Source organism: Oncorhynchus mykiss, chromosome 3 (assembly GCF_057628025.1).
Source record: "Oncorhynchus mykiss isolate SJ-2025 chromosome 3, ASM5762802v1, whole genome shotgun sequence".
NCBI classification, from domain to species: domain Eukaryota; kingdom Metazoa; phylum Chordata; class Actinopteri; order Salmoniformes; family Salmonidae; genus Oncorhynchus; species Oncorhynchus mykiss.
Window position 1 is genome coordinate 50,698,837 of NC_143024.1, and position 19,937 is coordinate 50,718,773.

General features: G+C 41.1%; 1 protein-coding gene across 41 annotated transcripts in view; it reads right to left on the reverse strand.

The window, feature by feature from the left end:
- LOC110519948 (E3 ubiquitin-protein ligase MYCBP2) overlaps positions 1-19,937 on the reverse strand; it is a 344,341-nt gene that overhangs the window by 182,211 nt on the left and 142,193 nt on the right. For all 41 annotated transcript variants that reach the window (XR_016494672.1, XR_016494675.1, XR_016494673.1 and 38 more), the window contains 2 exons: positions 10,579-10,660; positions 3-120 (listed from right to left, as the gene is read on the reverse strand). Coding sequence is in view for 37 of the 41 variants with exons in the window: in XM_090229470.1 (XP_090085596.1) it covers positions 3-120; positions 10,579-10,660 (200 nt within the window). In the remaining 4 variants the exon portion in view is untranslated. The remainder of the gene's footprint in view (positions 1-2; positions 121-10,578; positions 10,661-19,937) is intronic.

Genomic DNA, 19,937 nt, shown 5'->3' on the forward strand with positions numbered 1-19,937 from the left:
ACCGAGAAGCTGCCGAAGGTGAAGACTTGTCCGTCCATGAGGAGCACAGCTGTGTGGTTACTACCAGCTGTCACCTGGACACTCGGACCTGGGAGGGCCTGCACCAGCGTGGGAGAGCCCCTACAAAGGCACAGAGTAATTAAATAATTAATTACCCAGGTTCAAGGACAGCCTTTACACCCCCCCCCCCCCGCAAACAAACTTAGGTTAAATATTACGGGACCAGTGTTGTCATGATACCAGTATCGCAATACTTTTTAAAATTTTATTACCATTGGTTGCGTAACCTGGGCATCCACCCATGGTTCTCAGAATGACAGAAATCACATTTAGTTGATGAATATTCATTTGAACAGAACATGCAACTCAGATGCAACTGTGTGCATCATTCTTACCAACATCCGATGAGTAATTTGAAGATGTCAGAATACGTCCAGTGGAAGTTAAGCTTTCCTTAAAGTAATTAGCCAAAATTATATAGCCTAATTAGCTTTCTCCTGTCTATACATAAATAAATCAAATCATTCAAAATATGCTACTACACCAGAAATTATGATTTGACCACAGAGGATTAACAGCTTTAAAACAAGTTTTATAAAAATATAAAACCTGCTGATTGTTTTAAACGGCAAAGTCTGCAGTCGGAAAGGCCCGCATTTTGGGCAGAGCGCGCAGCAAATAGTTTGGGAAACAAATGGCTATTGCTGTAAAGAGAAGGCAATCAAAATAATACAATCTGTGTTTTAGTTATCAGAATTATTAACTTAATTGAATGAAAAGTAGCCTTCTTATTAGCACCGGTTGAGAACATCAGCCATATCCCCGGTAAGTGTGCATATTCACAGTCTTGGGTCAGTGCCACTTTTGTTTGTTTTTGGACAATAATTTCCTCCTCCAGGTTAGATGGACATCATATTGTATTTGTGTGTCCCCTTTTCGTAGGCCTAATACAGTGGGGACAACAAGTATTTACAGGTAACGAGTTCAAACAGGTGCAGTTAATACAGGTAATGAGTGGAGAACAGGAGAACTTCTTAAAGAAAAACTAACAGGTCTGTGAGAGCCGGAATTATTACTGGTTGGTAGGTGATCAAATAATTTTGTCATGCAATAAAATGAAAATGAATTACTTAAAAATCATACAATGTGATTTTCTGGATTTTTTTTTTTTAGATTCCGTCTCTCACAGTTGAAGTGTACCTATGATAAAAATTACAGACCTCTACATGCTTTGTAAGTAGGAAAACCTGCAAAATCGGCAGTGTGTCAAATACTTGTTCTCCCCACTGTATATGGATCAGACAACGTTGTTTTTATTGATCTGTTTGTCAGTGTCAGCAGAGTAGGCTACCATGTAATTTTGGTAGAATAAAAAAAAATATTAGGCAAATGTCTTCGGTCATAAAGTGTAGTAGAATTGCATGAAACGTGTAAATAAAATGTATTTTTTTTTGTGCAAAGGAGAAGAAATATAGACTTATATAGCATAGCCCTATTCTAACATGATGACAATACAGGGCGCGTGTGTCCGTTGATGTTGATTTTGCCCACCCACACCAGATGCGGTCAGGACGCAGGTTGAAATATCAAAAATAACTCAACCAACTACAATAATTTGGGGACAGGACGAAAAGCATTAAACATTTATGGCAATTTAGCTAGCTAGCTTGCTGTTGATAGCAATTTTTTCCTGGGATATAAAAATTGGGTTGTTATTTTACCTGAAATGCACAAGGTCCTCAACTCAATTAATCCACAGATAAAAGGGTAAACCGAGTTTGTTTCTAGTAATCTCAACTCCTTCAGGCTTCTTCTTCAGACTTTATATGGCGGCTGGCAACCACCGGTTGGCAACCACAAGATGAACTCAGTTCATCTTTCAATCACCCATGTGGGTATATGCCCCTAAAAACCAATGAGGGGATGGGAGATGCAGGGTTTGCAGCGCTTTAAACTTCACAAATAGAACCAAGTTCTATTTTAGCACCTGGCTACGCAGAAGCTCGTTGAAGCGCACGAGCAGTGCGCTTTCCTCAGCCAACAAGATGAGTAACGAACAGCAAAATCACTAGCCAATGTCTATCTACTATCCCCCATAGTAGAAAAGTGTACCTATTCTATTGGTCAGCTTGTTCTGTGCAAGAAAGAAATAGCCTATTCCAAACAGACTCTGGGACAGTGGTGGGACGATAGATGCCAAATTCATACAACCAGTAGGCCTAGGATACATCACAAAAAAGTAAAAAGCAATGACGATTATGCAACAGATCAGATCGTTTAGCATAAAATGTTGATAGGCCTAAACTATTATTTCTACATATTATAAGCGCAGCAAGGTGCACAAGGCAGTAGGCTTCGCACAAATGTTTGTCCCATAATACAAATTAGCGTGAAACACACCATTGGGAGCGATGTTATGTGATACTGAGCTGTAGTCAATGAATAGCATTCTCAAGTAAGGTGTTCCCTTTGTCCAGGTAGGAAAGGGCACTGAGGTGCAATAGATTGCATCATCTGTAGATCTGTTGAGGCGGTATGCAAATTGGAGTAGGTCTTGGGGTTATGGGATAATGGTGTTGATGTGAGCCATGACCAGCCTTTCAAAGCACTTCATGGCTACAGACGTGAGTGCTACGGGGCGGTAATCATTTAGGCAGATTACCTTGGTGTTCTTGGGCACAAGGACTATGGAAGTCTGCTTGAAACATGTTGTTACTACAGACTCTGTTAGGGAGAGGTTGAAAATGTCAGTGAAGACACTTGCCAGTTGGTCAGCGCTTGCATACACGTCCTGGTAATCAGTCTGGCCCTGCAGACTTCTGAATGTCGACATGTTTAACGGTCTTACTCACACTGGCTATGGAGAGCGTAATCACACAGTCGTACGGAACAGCTGATGTCTCATGCATGCTTCAGTGTCGCTTGCCTCGACGCGAGCATAGAAGTAATTTAGCTCATCTGGTTGGCTCGTGTCACTGGGCAGCTCGCGGCTGTGCTTCCCTTTGTGGTCCATAATAGCCCTGCAACATCCGACGAGCATCGGAGCCGGTGTAATTTGATGGTTTGATAATACTCCTCAATTTCATCATAAGAATCCCGGAACATATTCCAGTCTAAGCTAGCAAAACAGTCTTGTCGTTTAGCATCTGCTTCATCTGACCACTTCCGTATTGGTCAAGTCACTGGTACTTCCTGCTTTAGTTTTCGCTTGGAAGCAGGAATCAGGAGGATAGAGTTATGGTCAGATTTGCTAAATGGAGGGCGAGGGAGAGCTTTGTATACGTCTCTGTGTGTGGAGTAAAGGTGGTGTAGAGTTGTTCTCCCCTCTGGTTGCACAGGTAACATGCTGGTAGAAGTGAGGTAAAATAGATTATAGTTTCCCTGCATTAAAGTCCCCGGCCAGTAGGAGCACCGCCTCTGGATGAGCATGTTCTTGTTTGCTAATGGCCTTATACAGCTCGTTGAGTGTAGTCGTAGTGCCAGCATTGGTTTGTGGTGGTAAATAGACAACCAAGAAAAATATAGATTCAAACTATCTTGGTAAATAGTGTGGTCAACAGCTTATCATGAGATTCTCTACCCCGACCTACATCCCCGATATCGCAGTCTTTCCTTCATGTAAATGACAGGGATATGGTCCTTGTCGGGTGTCTGAAGTAAACACTTTGCATTCGACTCGTTAAAGAAAAAAATATTTGTCTAGTACGAGGAGAATAATCGCTGTCCTGATATCCAGAAGCTCTTTTCAGTAATAAGAGACGGTGGCAGACACATTATGGGACAAATAACGTGAAAAAACACAGGGTTAGGAATCCATAAAACGGCAGCCATCTCCTCCGGCGCCATCTATAATGGTGCTGTTATTGTTAAGTGGAAGTGTCTAGGTGCAACAACGGCTCAGCCGTGAAGTGGTAGGCCACACAAGCTCACCGAACGGGACTGCCTAGTGCTGATGCGCATAAAAATAGTCCTCGGTTGCAACACTCACTACCGAGTTCCAAACGGCCCCTGGAAGCAACTTCAGCAAAATAACTTTTCGGCAGAAGCTTCATGGAATGGGTTAGCAGTTGCACACAATCCTGCAATGCCCCAACCAAAATCCATGGATCACCATGGGCAATGCCAAGCGTCGGTGGTAGTTGTGTAAAGCTCGCCGCCATTTGACTCTGGAACAGTGGAAACGCGTTCTCTGGAGTGATGAATCACACTTCACCATCTGGCAGTCCGACGGATGAATCTGGGTTTGGCGGATGCCAGGAGAATGCTGCCTTCCCTAATGCCTTGTGACAACTGTACAGTTTGGTGGAGGAGGAATAATGGTCTGGGCTTGTTTTTCATGGTTCGGGCTAGGCCCCTTAGTTCCAGTGAAAGGAAATCATAACGTTACAGCATACAATGACATTCATTCAGTTTGGGGAAGGCCCTTTGTTGTTTCAGCATGACAATGCTCCCGTGCACAAAGCAAGGTCCATACATAAATGGTTTGTCGAGATCGGTGTGGAAAAACTTGGCTGGCCTTGACCTCAACTCAATCCAACACCTTTGGGATGAATTGGAACACTGACCTCGAGCCAGGCCAAATCGCCAAACATCAGCGCCGATCTCACTAATGCTCGTGACTGAATGGAAGCAAGTCCCCGCCGCAATGTTCTACCATCTAGTGGAAAGCCTTCCCAGAAGATTGGATGCTGTTGTAAGCAGCAAAGGGGGGACCAACTCCATATTACTGCCCATGATTTTGGAATGAGATGTTCAACGAGAACGTGTCCACATACTTTTGACAATGTTGTGTACAGTATATAGACAGGTGTGTGCCTTTCCAAATCATGTCCAACCAATTGAATTTAACAGGTAGACTCCAATCAAGTTGTAGAAACATTTCAAGGATGATCAATGGAAACAGGATACAGCTGAGCTCAATTTCAAGTCTCATAGCAAAGGGGCTGAATAATTATGTAAGTAAGATATGTTTTTTATTTTTAATACATTTGCTAATAAAAAATGTAAAACTTGTTTTCGCTTTGTAATTATGAGGTATTGTGTGGATGAGGAAAAACATGTATTTCATCCATTTTATAATAAGGCTGTAACGTAACAAGACGTGGAAAACCTCGAGTGCATTTGGAAAGTATCAGACCCCTAGACTTTTTCCACATTTTGTTACGTTACCACTTTATTCTAAAATGTATTAAATAGCTTTTTTTCCCTCATCAATCTACACACAATACCCTATAATGACAAAGCAAAAATATATTTAGAATTTCTTGCAAATTTACCCCCCAAAAAACTGAAATATCACATTTACATAAGCATTCAAAGCCTTTACTCAGTACTTTGTTAAAGCATCTTTGGCAGCAATTACAGCCTCGAGTCTTCTTGAGTATGACGCTACACATTTGGCAAACCTGTATTTGGGGAGTTTCTCCCATTGTTCTCTGCAGATCCTCTCAAGCTCTGTCAGGTTGGATGGGGAGCGTCACTGCACAGCTATTTTCAGGTCTCTCCAGAGATGTTCGAACGGGTTCTGGCTCTGGCTAGGCCATTCAAGGAGATTCAGAGACTTGTCCCGAAGCCACTCCTGCATTGTCTTGGCTGTGTGCTTACGGTCATTGTCCTTTTGGAAGGTGAACCTTTGCCCCAGTCTGAAGTCCTGAGCGCTCTAGAGCAGGTTCTCTTCAAGGATCTCTCTGTACTTTGCTCAGTTCATCTTTCCCTCGATCCGGACTAGTCTCCCAGTCCCTGCCGCTGAAAAACATCCCCATAGCACGATGCTGCCAATACCATTCTTCACCGTAGGGATGGTGCCAGGTTTTCTCCAGACGTGATGATTGGCATTCAGGCCCGAGTTCAATCTTTGTTTCATCAGACCAGAGAATCTTGTTTCTCATGGCCAGAGTCCTTTAGATGCCTTTTGGCAAACTCCAAGCAGGCTGTCATGTGCCTTTTACTGAGGAGTGGCTTCTGTCTGGCCACTCTAGCATAAAGGCCTGATTGGTGGGGGGCTGCTGAGATAATTGTCCTTCTGGAAGGTTCTACCATCTCCACAAAGAAACTACAGAGCTCTTTCAGAGTGACCATCGGGTTCATGGTCACCTCCCTGACCAAGGTGCTTCTCAACCGATTGCTCAATTTGGCCTGGAGACCAGCTCTAGGAAGAGTCTTGGTGGTTCCAATCTTCTTCCATTTAACTATGATGGAGGCCACTGTGTTCATGGGGTCCTTCAATGCTGCAAATACTGTTTGATACCCTTCCCCCAAATCTGTGCCTGGACACAATCCTGTATCGGAGCTCTACGGACAATTACTTCAACGTCATGGCTTGGTTTTTGCTCTGAAATGCACTGTCAACTGTGGGACCTTATACAGACAGGTGTATTTCCAAATCATGTCCAATCAATTTAATTTTAAACAGGTGGACTCGAATCAAGTTGTAGAAACATCTCAAGGATGATCAATGGAAACAGGATGCACCTGAGCTCAATTGCAAGTTTCATAGCAAAGGGTCTGAATTCTTACGTAAATAAGGTCTTTCAGGCTTTTTATATTTTATTTATTTTTTATTCTAAAAATATGTTTTCACTTTATCATCACAGGAAACAGTTTGATGAGGATTTTTTTTCTAATAAATTTTAGAATAAGGCTAACGTAACAAAATGCGGAAAAAGCGAAGAGGTCTGAATACATGCACTGTAAATAGTGTTAGGACTTTGGGTGTAAAGTGTTACCAAATAAAGATATACAAAAACTTGCAGAGAGCATATCCAACTAACAAGCTCTTAGAAAGAAATATAAACTATTTGAACCAAGACTTAACAAAATGTTGGAACAAGATGGAGGGAATGTTAGAGCATAACTAATGAAAGTACAATTAACGAAAATGTACGCGTAACCCAGTATAAACTAATGTATAGAATGTATTATACAGGAGCCCAAATTCACAAATTCTACAGCACAACAGCAAGAGTCATGCCTTAAGTGTAAAACAAACATTAACTCAATAATCCATGCATTCTGGAAATGCTATAAAATCAATAAATTATGGGCGGAGCTAGAAAGCTGGCTGTTTCAATGAATTACAATCTTAACTTCTTGTATATAGGGGGCGCTATTTTAATTTTTGGATGAAAAACATTCCCGTTTTAAACAAGATATTTTGTCACAAAAAGATGCTCGACTATGCATATAATTGACAGCTTTGGAAAGAAAACACACTGACGTTTCCAAAACTGCAAAGATATTGTCTGAGTGCCACAGAACTGATGTTACAGGCGAAACCCAGATAAAAATCCAATCAGAAAGTGCCGCATTTTTTGAAACCGCCTCATGCCAATGACTCCTTATATGGCTGTGAATGGGCCATGAATGAGCTTAGGCTTTCTGTCGCTTCCCCAAGGTGTCGACAGCATTGTGACGTATTTGTAGGCATATCATTGGAAGATTGACCATAAGAGACTACATCTACCAGGTGGTCGCTTGGTGTCCTCCGTTGCAATTATTGCGTAATCTCCAGCTGCAGTATTTTTCCGTTTGCTTCTGATGAGAAACCAACTGTCACGACTGATATATTATCGAATAGATATGTGAAAAACACCTTGAGGATTGATTCTAAACAACGTTTGCCATGTTTCTGTCGATATTATGGAGATAATTTGGAAAAAAGTTTGGCGTTGTAGTGACTGCATTTTCCGGTCTTCTTCTTAGCCAAACGCGATGAACAAAACGGAGCTATTTCGCCAACACAAATAATATTTTTGGAAAAAATGAACTAACTGAGAGTCTCGTCATTGAAATCTGAAGTTCTTCAAAGGTAAATGATTTTATTTGAATGCTTTTCTTGTTTTTGTGAAAATGTTGCCGGCTGAATGCTAGGCTTAATGCTATGCTAGGCTATCAATACTCTTACGCAAATGCTGATGTAGCTTTGGTTGAAAAGCATATTTTGAAAATCTGAGATGACAGTGATGTTAACAAAAGGCTAAGCTTGTGTTTCAATATATTTATTTCATTTGTGATTTTCATGAATAGAAAAAGTTGCGTTATGCTAATGCGTTATAGTTTAAGTATTTTTCTGTCGATTTCTCAGCCAAGCAGGATGAACATTTGCTACCTAACTGGGACTCTCCTGAGTGAAAGCATCTGAAGTTCTTCAAAGGTAAATTATTTAATTTGGTTGCTTTTCTTATTTTTGTGAAAATGTTGCCTGCAGCCAGCACAGCCTAAGCATAGCATTATGCCATGCTAAACTTACACAAATGCTTGTCTAGCGTTGGCTGTAACGCATATTTAGAAAATCTGAGATGACAGTGTTGTTAACAAAACGCTAAGCTTGTGTTTGAATATATTTATTTCATTTGCGATTTTCATGAATAGGAAACAATGCGTTATGGTAATGCGCTTGAGGCTATGATTACGCTCCCGGATACGGGATTGCTCGTCGCTAGAGGTTAACGTTCTTTTAACCCGTCAGTCTGCATATTTCAAAACATGGCATATGGCGGTGTAGCGGAATACCCAATGGGCTGGATAATTGTCTTCTCACTCATTTTGCAAACAAGTGTACTTAACTTCAAAATCAATCAATCCGCCAACATTAACAATTGAAAAATCAAATGATTTATTATTGAAATATTGAAATAGCATGGGCAAACGAGAAAAACAAATTGGTATAATTTAAGGCCATGTGGCAAACAATAATGCAGGCACTAGCGATGGGGGTGTGAGCATGTGGGTCTACCACTATAAATATTTCCAATCTGGGAGGTAAACTTGATAAAGTATTCCTAAGGTAAATACAGTGCCTTGCGAAAGTATTCGGCCCCCTTGAACTTTGCGACCTTTTGCCACATTTCAGGCTTCAAACATAAAGATATAAAACTGTATTTTTTTGTGAAGAATCAACAACAAGTGGGACACAATCATGAAGTGGAACGACATTTATTGGATATTTCAAACTTTTTTAACAAATCAAAAACTGAAAAATTGGGCGTGCAAAATTATTCAGCCCCTTTACTTTCAGTGCAGCAAACTCTCTCCAGAAGTTCAGTGAGGATCTCTGAATGATCCAATGTTGACCTAAATGACTACTGATGATAAATACAATCCACCTGTGTGTAATCAAGTCTCCGTATAAATGCACCTGCACTGTGATAGTCTCAGAGGTCCGTTAAAAGCGCAGAGAGCATCATGAAGAACAAGGAACACACCAGGCAGGTCCGAGATACTGTTGTGAAGAAGTTTAAAGCCGGATTTGGATACAAAAAGATTTCCCAAGCTTTAAACATCCCAAGAAGCACTGTGCAAGCGATAATATTGAAATGGAAGGAGTATCAGACCACTGCAAATCTACCAAGACCTGGCCGTCCCTCTAAACTTTCAGCTCATACAAGGAGAAGACTGATCAGTGATGCAGCCAAGAGAACCATGATCACTCTGGATGAACTGCAGAGATCTACAGCTGAGGTGGGAGACTGTCCATAGGACAACAATCAGTTGTATATTGCACAAATCTGGCCTTTATGGAAGAGAAGAAGAAAGCAATTTCTTAAAGATATCCATAAAAAGTGTTGTTTAAAGTTTGCCACAAGCCACCTGGGAGACACACCAAACATGTGGAAGAAGGTGCTCTGGTCAGATGAAACCAAAATTGAACTTTTTGGCAACAATGCAAAATGTTATGTTTGGCGTAAAAGCAACACAGCTGAACACACCATCCCCACTGTCAAACATGGTGGTGGCAGCATCATGGTTTGGGCCTGCTTTTCTTCAGCAGGGACAGGGAAGATGGTTAAAATTGATGGGAAGATGGATGGAGCCAAATACAGGACCATTCTGGAAGAAAACCTGATGGAGTCTGCAAAAGACCTGAGACTGGGACGGAGATTTGTCTTCCAACAAGACAATGATCCAAAACATAAAGCAAAATCTACAATGGAATGGTTCAAAAATAAACATATCCAGGTGTTAGAATGGCCAAGTCAAAGTCCAGACCTGAATCCAATTGAGAATCTGTGGAAAGAACTGAAAACTGCTGTTCGCAAATGCTCTCCATCCAACCTCACTGAGCTCGAGCTGTTTTGCAAGGAGGAATGGGAAAAAATGTCAGTCTCTCGATGTGCAAAACTGATAGAGACATACCCCAAGCGACTTACAGCTGTAATCGCAGCAAAAGGTGGCGCTACAAAGTATTAACTTAAGGGGGCTGAATAATTTTGCACGCCCAATTTTTCAGTTTTTGATTTGTTAAAAAAGTTTGAAATATCCAATAAATGTCGTTCCACTTCATGATTGTGTCCCACTTGTTGTTGATTCTTCACAAAAAAATACAGTTTTATATCTTTATGTTTGAAGCCTGAAATGTGGCAAAAGGTCGCAAAGTTCAAGGGGGCCGAATACTTTCGCAAGGCACTGTATGTCTAACCATGAGAGGCAAGCCCCAACGGGTTGCTACTCTATGTACTTGTGGAAAACACTGTTATCCTACACTATTAACACCTATTCATTATCTGAACAGAACATCTAGAACTGTTTTTTAGTGTCCAAATGTTTAACATTTTTGCATTCGTGCATGTCAGTGGTTACCTTGAGTTGACGTCTCCGTGTCCAAGCTGGCCATGCTGACCGTAGCCAAACGTATAGACATCCCCATTCTCCATCAGCACCACTACAGGACAGAACAAGAGACAAATACATTCCACCACATTACTTACCTGAATATGTTGTGCACGTTTCATATGTTCATGTGTGTTATTTTCTATATACAGTCATGTTACAGAGAGTATTGCCATCTTACATTATCCACAGAATTTCAATTGTACATGTGTATTTGTCATTGAACTGATAAGTGCTAACTTGCTGAAAACAACAAATAGGGTCATAAAGAATTATCCTATTAACACATTTCCAAACAGGTCAGGTCCCAGCAGATTGAAATCTTCTGACATCCTCTACAAGTTAAGTTGACATGTGTATTTGTTTTAGGACTGTCGTAGAATGGATAATTTACTTGACTATTTATTTTAGGAGCACTTTAGGTATCCCCAAAAAGTACTAAAATCAAATGACAAAATATTGAATTTGGCTTTTAATAATATAGCCCAGAGAAACGCATTGAAAACCATTCATGAATGGCAAAAAAATTACAAAATATAATCAAAAGAAACAACGTTTTGAAGAGTTTGTCCTATATCTAGGATACAAAAGAAAGCGCAGGAAATATTTATACAGTACCAGTCAAAAGTTTGGACACACCTACTCATTCAAGGGTATTTCTTTATTTTTACTATTTTCTACATATGTAGAATAATTGTGAAGACAGCAAAACTATGAAACAACACATTTGGAATCATGTAGTAACCAAAAAAGTGTTACATCAAAATATCTGATATATTTGAGATTCTTCAAAGTAGACACCCTTTGCCTTGATGACAGCATGGCACACTCTTGGAATTAATTTCAATTAACAGGTGTGCCTTGTTAAAAGTTCATTTGTGGAATTTCTTTTCTTCTTAATGTGTTTGGGCCAATCAGTTGTCAATCAGTTGTGTTGTGACAAGGTAGGTTTGGTATACAAAAGATAGCCCTATTTGGTAAAAGACCAAGTCCATATTATGGTAAGAACAGCTCAAATAAGCAAAGAGAAACGACAGTCCATCATTACTTTAACTTCTTCGATATAGGGGGCGCTCTTTACATTTTTGGATGAAAAACGTTCCCGTTTTAAACAAGATATTTTGTCACGAAAAGATGCTCGACTATGCATATAATTGACAGCTTTGGAAAGAAAACACTGACGTTTCCAAAACTGCAAAGATATTGTCTGTGAGTGCCACAGAACTGATGTTACAGGCGAAACCCAAAGGTTAATGATTTTATTTGAATGCTTTTCTTGTTTTTGTGAAAATGTTGCCTGCTGAATGCTATGCTAGGCTATCAAAACTCTTACACAAATGCTTGTGTAGCTTTGGTTAAAGCATATTTTGAAAATCTGAGATGACAGTGTTGTTAACAAAAGGCTAAGCTTGTGTTTCAATATATTTATTTCATTTAATTTGCGATTTTCATGAATAGGAAACGTTGCGTTATGGTAATGAGCTTGAGGCTATGATTACGCTCCCGGATACGGGATTGCTCGATGCTAGACGTTAAGACATGAAGGTCAGTCAATCCGGAAAATTTCTTCAAGTGCAGACGCAAAAAAACATCAAGCAGTATGATGAAACTGGCTCTCATGAGGACCGCCACAGATAGACCCATAGTTACCTCTGCTGCAGAGGATATATTCATTTGAGTTAACTGCACCTCAGATTGCAGCCCAAATAAATGCTTCACAGAGTTCAAGTCACAGACGCATCTCAATATCAACAGTTCAGAGGAGACTGCATGAATAAGGCCTTCATGGTCAAATTGCTGCAAAGAAACCACTACTAAAGGACACCAATAAGAAGAAGAGACTTGCTTGTGCCAAGAAACATGAGCAATGGACATTAAACTGGTGGAAATCTGTGTTTTGGTCTGATGAGATTTTTGGTTCCAACCATTGTGTCTTTGTGAGATGCAGAGTAGGTTAACATATGATCTCTGCATGTGTGGTTCCCACCGTGAAGCATGGAGGAGGTTTGATGGTGCTTAGCTGGTGACACTGGCTGTGATTTATTTAGAACCCAATTGAGATGGTTTGGGATGAGTTCGACTGCATAGTGAAGGAAAAGCAGCCAACAAGTGCTCAGCATATGTGGGAACTCCTTCAAGACTGTTGGAAAAGCATTCCAGGTGAAGCTGGTTGAGAGAATGCCAAGTGTGCAAAGCTGTCATCAAGGCAAAGGGTGGTAACTTTGAAGAATCTCAAATATATTTATATAGAGAACACTTTTTTGGTTACTACATGATATGTGGCATTTGTTAGTTTTGAAAATAAAGAAAAACCCTTGAATGAGTAGGTGTGTCCAAACATTTGACTGGTACTCTGAGGAACATAACATTTTAACATATTTTTTCCATCTTCATAACATTGCAAAAATCTGAAAATGTTTGTCAAAAATGATGCAGAAAAACTAATCCATGCTTTTGTCACGTCTAGATTAGACTAATTGAATAAAGCACTAAATAAACTTCAGTTAGTGCTAAACACTGCTGCTAAAATCTTGACTAGAACCCCCCCAAAAAAATGTTTTTTTACTCCAGTGCTAGCCTCTACACGGGTTTCCTGTTAAGGCTAGGGCTGGTTTCAAGGTTTTACTGCTAACCAACAAAGCATTACATCGGCTTGCTCCTACAATGGTCTGCCTATCCATGTAAGAGACTCAGACTCGGTCTTGACCTTTAGGTCTTTATTGAAGACTTTATTGTGACCTTTAGGTCTTTATTGAAGACTTTATTGTGACTCACCACCTGGATTCGGTCTTACATAGCAAAACTTGAATTTGTGTTTTTTACATTGGATTAAAGTAGAGACTCAGAGCTACAAAATGGTATATCATACACTGCATTTGAGGAACAATGTGAAAGTAATTCTGCTTTGAAAGTTGTTCAATCTGTAATCTCACTTTTGAGAAAAACGCATTTGAATGTTTTGGTATCTAGTGAAGAGCTCTTTTGTTTACACCCATTCAGCATTGTTCACACCATCTTAAGCTTTAGCCCCACCGATCTCGGAGCGCTCTCTGACCACACACTTGAGGCTCTGGCCAATGATGTAGTTACCTCTGGATAACATGAAAACAGTCTAACCAGCTCTGCTGGCAACAATTGCATTACTCTTTTTTGCAGACGTTTAATGACACAGCAATATTCAACGGTTGTTGTACACACATCACGTAACTTTAGCTAACGAGCCAGCCAGCTACAATGCCACAGTCCTGGAAGCTAACCAACCAGGTTCAATGTTAGCTAGCTAACATTTGGCTCTAACTAAATAAGCAACCGGCTCTTGGAAACAAATAACGTCAGCTAGGGAGCCAGCCAGCTAATGTTAACTAGCTAGCTAACAGTACACTTTAGCTTAAGACATATAGCTAGCTAGGGAAACAACATTTAAGATCAAACACGTCACGTTAGCGAATGAGCCAGCTAGCAAACATTAGCTAGTTAAACAACAATGAACAAAGTGCCAACAATGCCAAAATGATGGGAGCTAACCAACCAGGTTCAACGTTAGCTAGCTTACATTAGGCTCTAACTAGAAAAGCAAATGGCTCAGCTTGGGAGCCAGCCAGCTAACGTTAGCTAGCGAACAGTACAATTAAGCTTGAAATGAAACCACTCTGTCAAAATTAGAAACGTGTAATATCTGAAAATGTCTTACTAGTGCTCTTCCATGCTATCCCTAAGAGGGGTGCATCACTTGAGTGGGTTGGGTCACTGACGTGATCTTCCTGCCCGGGTTGGCGCCCCTCTCGAGTTCGCTCCGTGGGGGAGACCTTCAAGGGTTACACTCAGCCTTGTCTCAGAGGTAGTAAGTTGGTGGTTTGAAGATATCCCTTGTGTGGTGTGGGGGCTGTGCTTTTGCAAAGTGTGTGGGGCTATATCTGCCCCCAGCTGTGCTCTGGACATCATATGTGAACTGATTGCACCCATCTATCTTTAGAGCTCGTGCTGCTAGGAGACCTAAACTGGAACATGCTTAACACCCCAGCCATCCTACAATCTAAGCTTGATGCCCTCAATCTCACAAATTATCAATGAACCTACCAGGTACCTCCCCAAAGCCTTAAACACAGGCACCCTCATAGATATCATCCTAACCAACTTGCCCTCTAAATACACCTCTGCTGTCTTCAACCAATATCTCAGCAATCACTGCCTCATTGCCTGCATCCGTAATGGGTCAACGGTCAAACAACCTCCACTGTCAAACGTTCCCTGAAACAATTCAGCGAGCAGGCCTTTCTAATCGACCTGGCCGGGGTATCCTGGAAGGATTTTTAAATGCCTTCCTAACCATCTTAAATAAGCATGCCATATTCAAGAAATTTAGAACCAGGAACAGATATAGCCCTTGGTTCTCCCCAGACCTGACTGCCCTTAACCAACACAAAAACATCCTATGGCGTTCTGCATTAGCATCGAACAGCCCCCGTGATATGCAGCTGTTCAAGGAAGCTAGAAACCATTATACACAGGCACTTAGAAAAGCCAAGGCTAGCTTTTTCAGGCAGAAATGTGCTTCCTGCAACACTAACTCAAAAAAGTTCTGAGACACTGTAAAGTCCATGGAGAATTAGAACACCTCCTCCCAGCTGCCCACTGCACTGAAGATAGGAAACACTGTCACCACTGATAAATCCACTATAATTGAGAATTTCAATAAGCATTTTTCTACGGCTGGCCATGCTTTCCACCTAGCTATTCCTACCCCGGTCAACAGCACTGCACCCCCCACAGCAACTCGCCCAAGCCTTCCCCATTTCTCCTTCACCCAAATCGAGTCAGCCGATGTTCTGAAAGAGCTGCAAAATCTGGACCCCTACAAATCAGCCGGGCTAGACAATCTGGACCCTTTCTTTCTAAAAAATTATCCGCCGAAATTGTTGCCACCCCTGTTACTAGCCTGTTCAACCTCTCGTGTCGTCTGAGATTCCCAAAGATTGGAAAGCAGCTGCAGTGATCCCCCTCTTCAAAGGGGGGGACTCTCTTGACCCAAACTGCTACAGACCTATATCTATCCTACCCTGCCTTTCTAAGGTCTTCAAAAGCCAAGTCAACAAACAGATTACCGACCATTTCGAATCTCACCATACCTTCGCTGCTATGCAATCTGGTTTCAGAGCTGGTCATGGGTGCAACTCAGCCACGCTCAAGGTCCTAAACGATATCTTAACCGCCATCGATAAGAAACATTAATGTGAAGCCGTATTCATTGATCTGGCCAAGGCTTTCGACTGTCAATCACCACATCCTCATCGGCAGACTCGACAGCCTTCGTTTCTCAAATGATTGCCTCGCCTGGTTCATCAACAACTTCTCTGATAGAGTTCAGTGTGTCAAATCGGAGGGTCTGCTATCCAGACCTCTGGCAGTCTCTATGGGGGTGCCACAGGGTTAAATTCTTGGACCGACTCTCTTCTCTGTATACATCAATGATGTCGCTCTTGCTGCTGGTGAGTCTCTGATCCACCTCTACGCAGACGACACCATTCTGTATACTTCTGGCCCTTCTTTGGACACTGTGTTAACAACCCTCCAGGCAAGCTTCAATGCCATACAACTCTCCTTCCATGGCCTCCAATTGCTCTTAAATACAAGTAAAACTAAATGCATGCTGTTCAACCGATCGCTGCCTGCACCTGCCCGCCTGTCCAACATCACTACTCTGGACGGCTCTAACTTAGAATACGTGGACAACTACAAATACCTAGGTGTCTGGTTAGACTGTAAACTCTCCTTCCAGACCCACATCAAACATCTCCAATCCAAAGTTAAATCTAGAATTGGCTTCCTATTTCACAACAAAGCATCCTTCACTCATGCTGCCAAACATACCCTTGTAAAACTGACCATCCTACCAATCCTAGACTTCGGCGATGTCATTTACAAAATAGCCTCCAATACCCTACTCAACAAATTGGATGCAGTCTATCACAGTGCAATCCGTTTTGTCACCAAAGCCCCATATACCACCATTGCGACCTGTACGCTCTCGTTGGCTGGCCCTCGCTTCATACTCGTCGCCAAACCCACTGGCTCTATGTCATCTACAAGACCCTGCTAGGTAAGGTCCCCCCTTGTCTCAGCTCGCTGGTCACCATAGCATCACCCACCTGTAGCACGCGCTCCAGCAGGTATATCTCTCTGGTCACCTCCAAAACCAATTCTTTAATTGGCCGCCTCTCCTTCCAGTTCTCTGCTGCCAATGACTGGAACAAACTACAAACATCTCTGAAACTGGAAACACTTATCTCCCTCACTAGCTTTAAGCACCAACTGTCAGAGCAGCTCACAGATTACTGCACCTGTACATAGCCCACCTATAATTTAGCCCAAACAACTACCTCTTTCCCTACTGTATTTATTTTATTTATTTAGCTCCTTTGCACCCCATTATTTTTATTTCTACTTTGCACATTCTTCCACTGCAAATCTACCATTCCAGTGTTTTAATTGCTATATTGTATTTACTTTGCCACCATGGCCTTTTCTTTGCCTTTACCTCTCTTATCTCACCTCATTTGCTCACATCGTATACAGACTTGTTTATACTGTATTATTGACTGTATGTTTGTTTTACTCCATGTGTAACTCTGTCGTTGTATGTGTCGAACTGCTTTGCTTTATCTTGGCCAGGTCGCAATTGTAAATGAGAACTTGTTCTCAACTTAACTACCTGGTTAAATAAAGGTGAAGGAAAAAAAAAAATATATATATATATCGTGCCTATATCGAACCCCTCCTGTCTCAATAGTTTATGTCCGGGGGGCTAGTGTCAGCCTGTTATATCTGGAGTATTTCTCCTGTCTTATCCGGTGTCCTGTGTGAATTTAAATACACTGGATTAAAGTAGAGACTCAGAGCTACAAAAAGGTATGTCACGCAGTTGAGGAACAATGGAAAAGCAATTCCGCTTTGAAAGTTGAACTTGAAACCTTACTTTTGAGAAAATAGCCCTTGAATGTTTTGGTACATACTGTAGAGCTCTTCTTTTTCCACACCAATTCAGCATCGTTCACACCCCCTTAATAGATTTAGCTCCACCCATCCTTTAAGATTCGCATGAGGCTAGGTACTTAACCAAACATTTCAAGACTAAAAGCTGGTTTATTCTACGGGTGTGTTCTTAAATTAATCTGGAGTGCCAGAGTGTGCTCTGGGCGTTCGTAAACTCAGAGCATTGTCAGATTTGCCATTGGTAAATTCAGAGTGTTTTGCTCTCGAAGCGTTCAGAGCGCACACTGGACGCTCATGACAAAAAGTAGGGTTGATCCGTGCGTTCTGACCTAACAGCAGCAGTCGAGCACCCAAGCAAACTGGATAACGTTGGCTAGCTTGCTAGCTACTTTTAGACACAAATGAAAGAACATCTTACTCACCCTCGCAAAATGTAGCTAGCTAGACTCTCTTACCCGTATACATGGATGGACGCTTCTCCCTCTCTGTCACAGATACCATGGTTGCCCTTAGTTTGAAGATGTAATCCAGAGACAGGTGGTATATATACAACAGCCTTTTGTGTGTTCCCTTTTTGACTCCGTCTGCAAATTTGCAATCAAATGCCAGCATTTTCTCTATCTCCTTCGCTATCATATTCAAATTCCATCGATTTCAAAACTTCGTGCTTCAGAAAGTGGAGAACAACACTTATGCAGTTCTACTACGTGATATCTTTTTTTTTAAAGCTGCATTAGAAAGGATTACCTAAGCATGCTACATAGCAGACCAATCTCAACTCATCTCTCGGCATGTCCAGCCCACTCATTATCTCAGCAAATCATGGCTAGCGGGAAGGATGACTTTTTCCATGGCTAAACCAACTAGGCTCATAATTTAACAATTGTATTCATATTTACAGGTGGCATACAAGTTTGTTATTAAGGCACATGAAAGTTCACGTGTTCCAGAAGGCAGTTTTGCCAAAAAAAACACATTTATTAAAAAAAAAATTACAAAGTTCCTGTGAAGTAGTGACGCAAGACATACACCTAGTTTCCTGAAACAGGTCACAAATTACTTGCCGTTACCTTGGATTGTAAACTGTCAACGTCAAAACATATGGATGCAACGGTTGTAAAGATGGAGAGGTCTGTCCGTAATAAAGAGATGCTCTGCTTTTTTTACACCAAACTCCAAGAAGGAAGATCTGCAGGCTCTAGTTTTGTCTTATCTTGATCATTGTCTAGTTGTGTGGTCGAGTGTTGCAACGAAAGACCTAGTTAAGCTGCAGGGGGCCAAAAGAGGCATGTCTTGCTCTTCATTGTAATCAGAGGGCTGATATAAATACTATGCATACTAACACTTTTTATAAGAAACATTAATGTGTTGAAAATTCCAAATTGTTTGCATAGTAAACTTACACACAGCTCTGACACACACACACTTACCACCAGACATGCCACAAGGGGTCGTCTTTTCACAGTCCCCAAATCCGGAACAAATTCAAGAAAGCGCACAGTATTATATAGAGCCATTATTGCATAGAACTCCATCTCATATTACTGAAATAAACTGCAAACATTGTTTCAAATAAAAGATAAAGCAACAGCGCATGGCACATCGCCTCTCCCCTATTTGACCTATATAGTTTGTGTGTATGTATTGATATGTAGACTACGTGTGCCTTTAAAAAATGTTTTTTATTTAGTTCTGTCCTTGAGCTGTTCTTGTCAATTAATGTTGTGTATTTTTTCAAGTTTTGGGTGGACCCCAGGAAGAGTAGCTGCTGCGTTTGCAACAGCTAATGGGGATCCTAATGAAATACCCAATAACACTTTGTATTTAGGACAAATCGTCAATTGCTTTGCCACATTTTTTGAAGTATTATATTAGTGCCTTGTTGCAAAAGAATGCCTGTTTTGGAATATTTTTTATTCTGTACAGGCTTCCTTTTCACTATGTAATTTAGGTTTGCATTGTGGAGTACCTACAATGTTGTTGATCCATCCTCAGTTGTGTCCTATCACTGCCATTAAAGTCTAACTTTTTTAAAGTCACAATTGGCCTCAGTGAATTCCCTGAATGGTTTCCTGTATCTTTGTAATGGATGCCTGTATCTTTGTAATAACGAAGTGTATTGATCCCTGGTCTTTGTGGTTGAATCTGTGCTTGAAATGTACCGCTCGACTGAGGGACCTTACAGATAATTGTTTGAGTAGGGTACAGAGAAGAGGTAGTCATTCAATTGTTTTTACTATTATTGCACATAGTGAGTCCATGCAATAGTGAGTCCATGCATAGTGAGCCCATGCAATTTATGTGACTTGTTAAGTTAATTTTTACTCACAAACGTATTT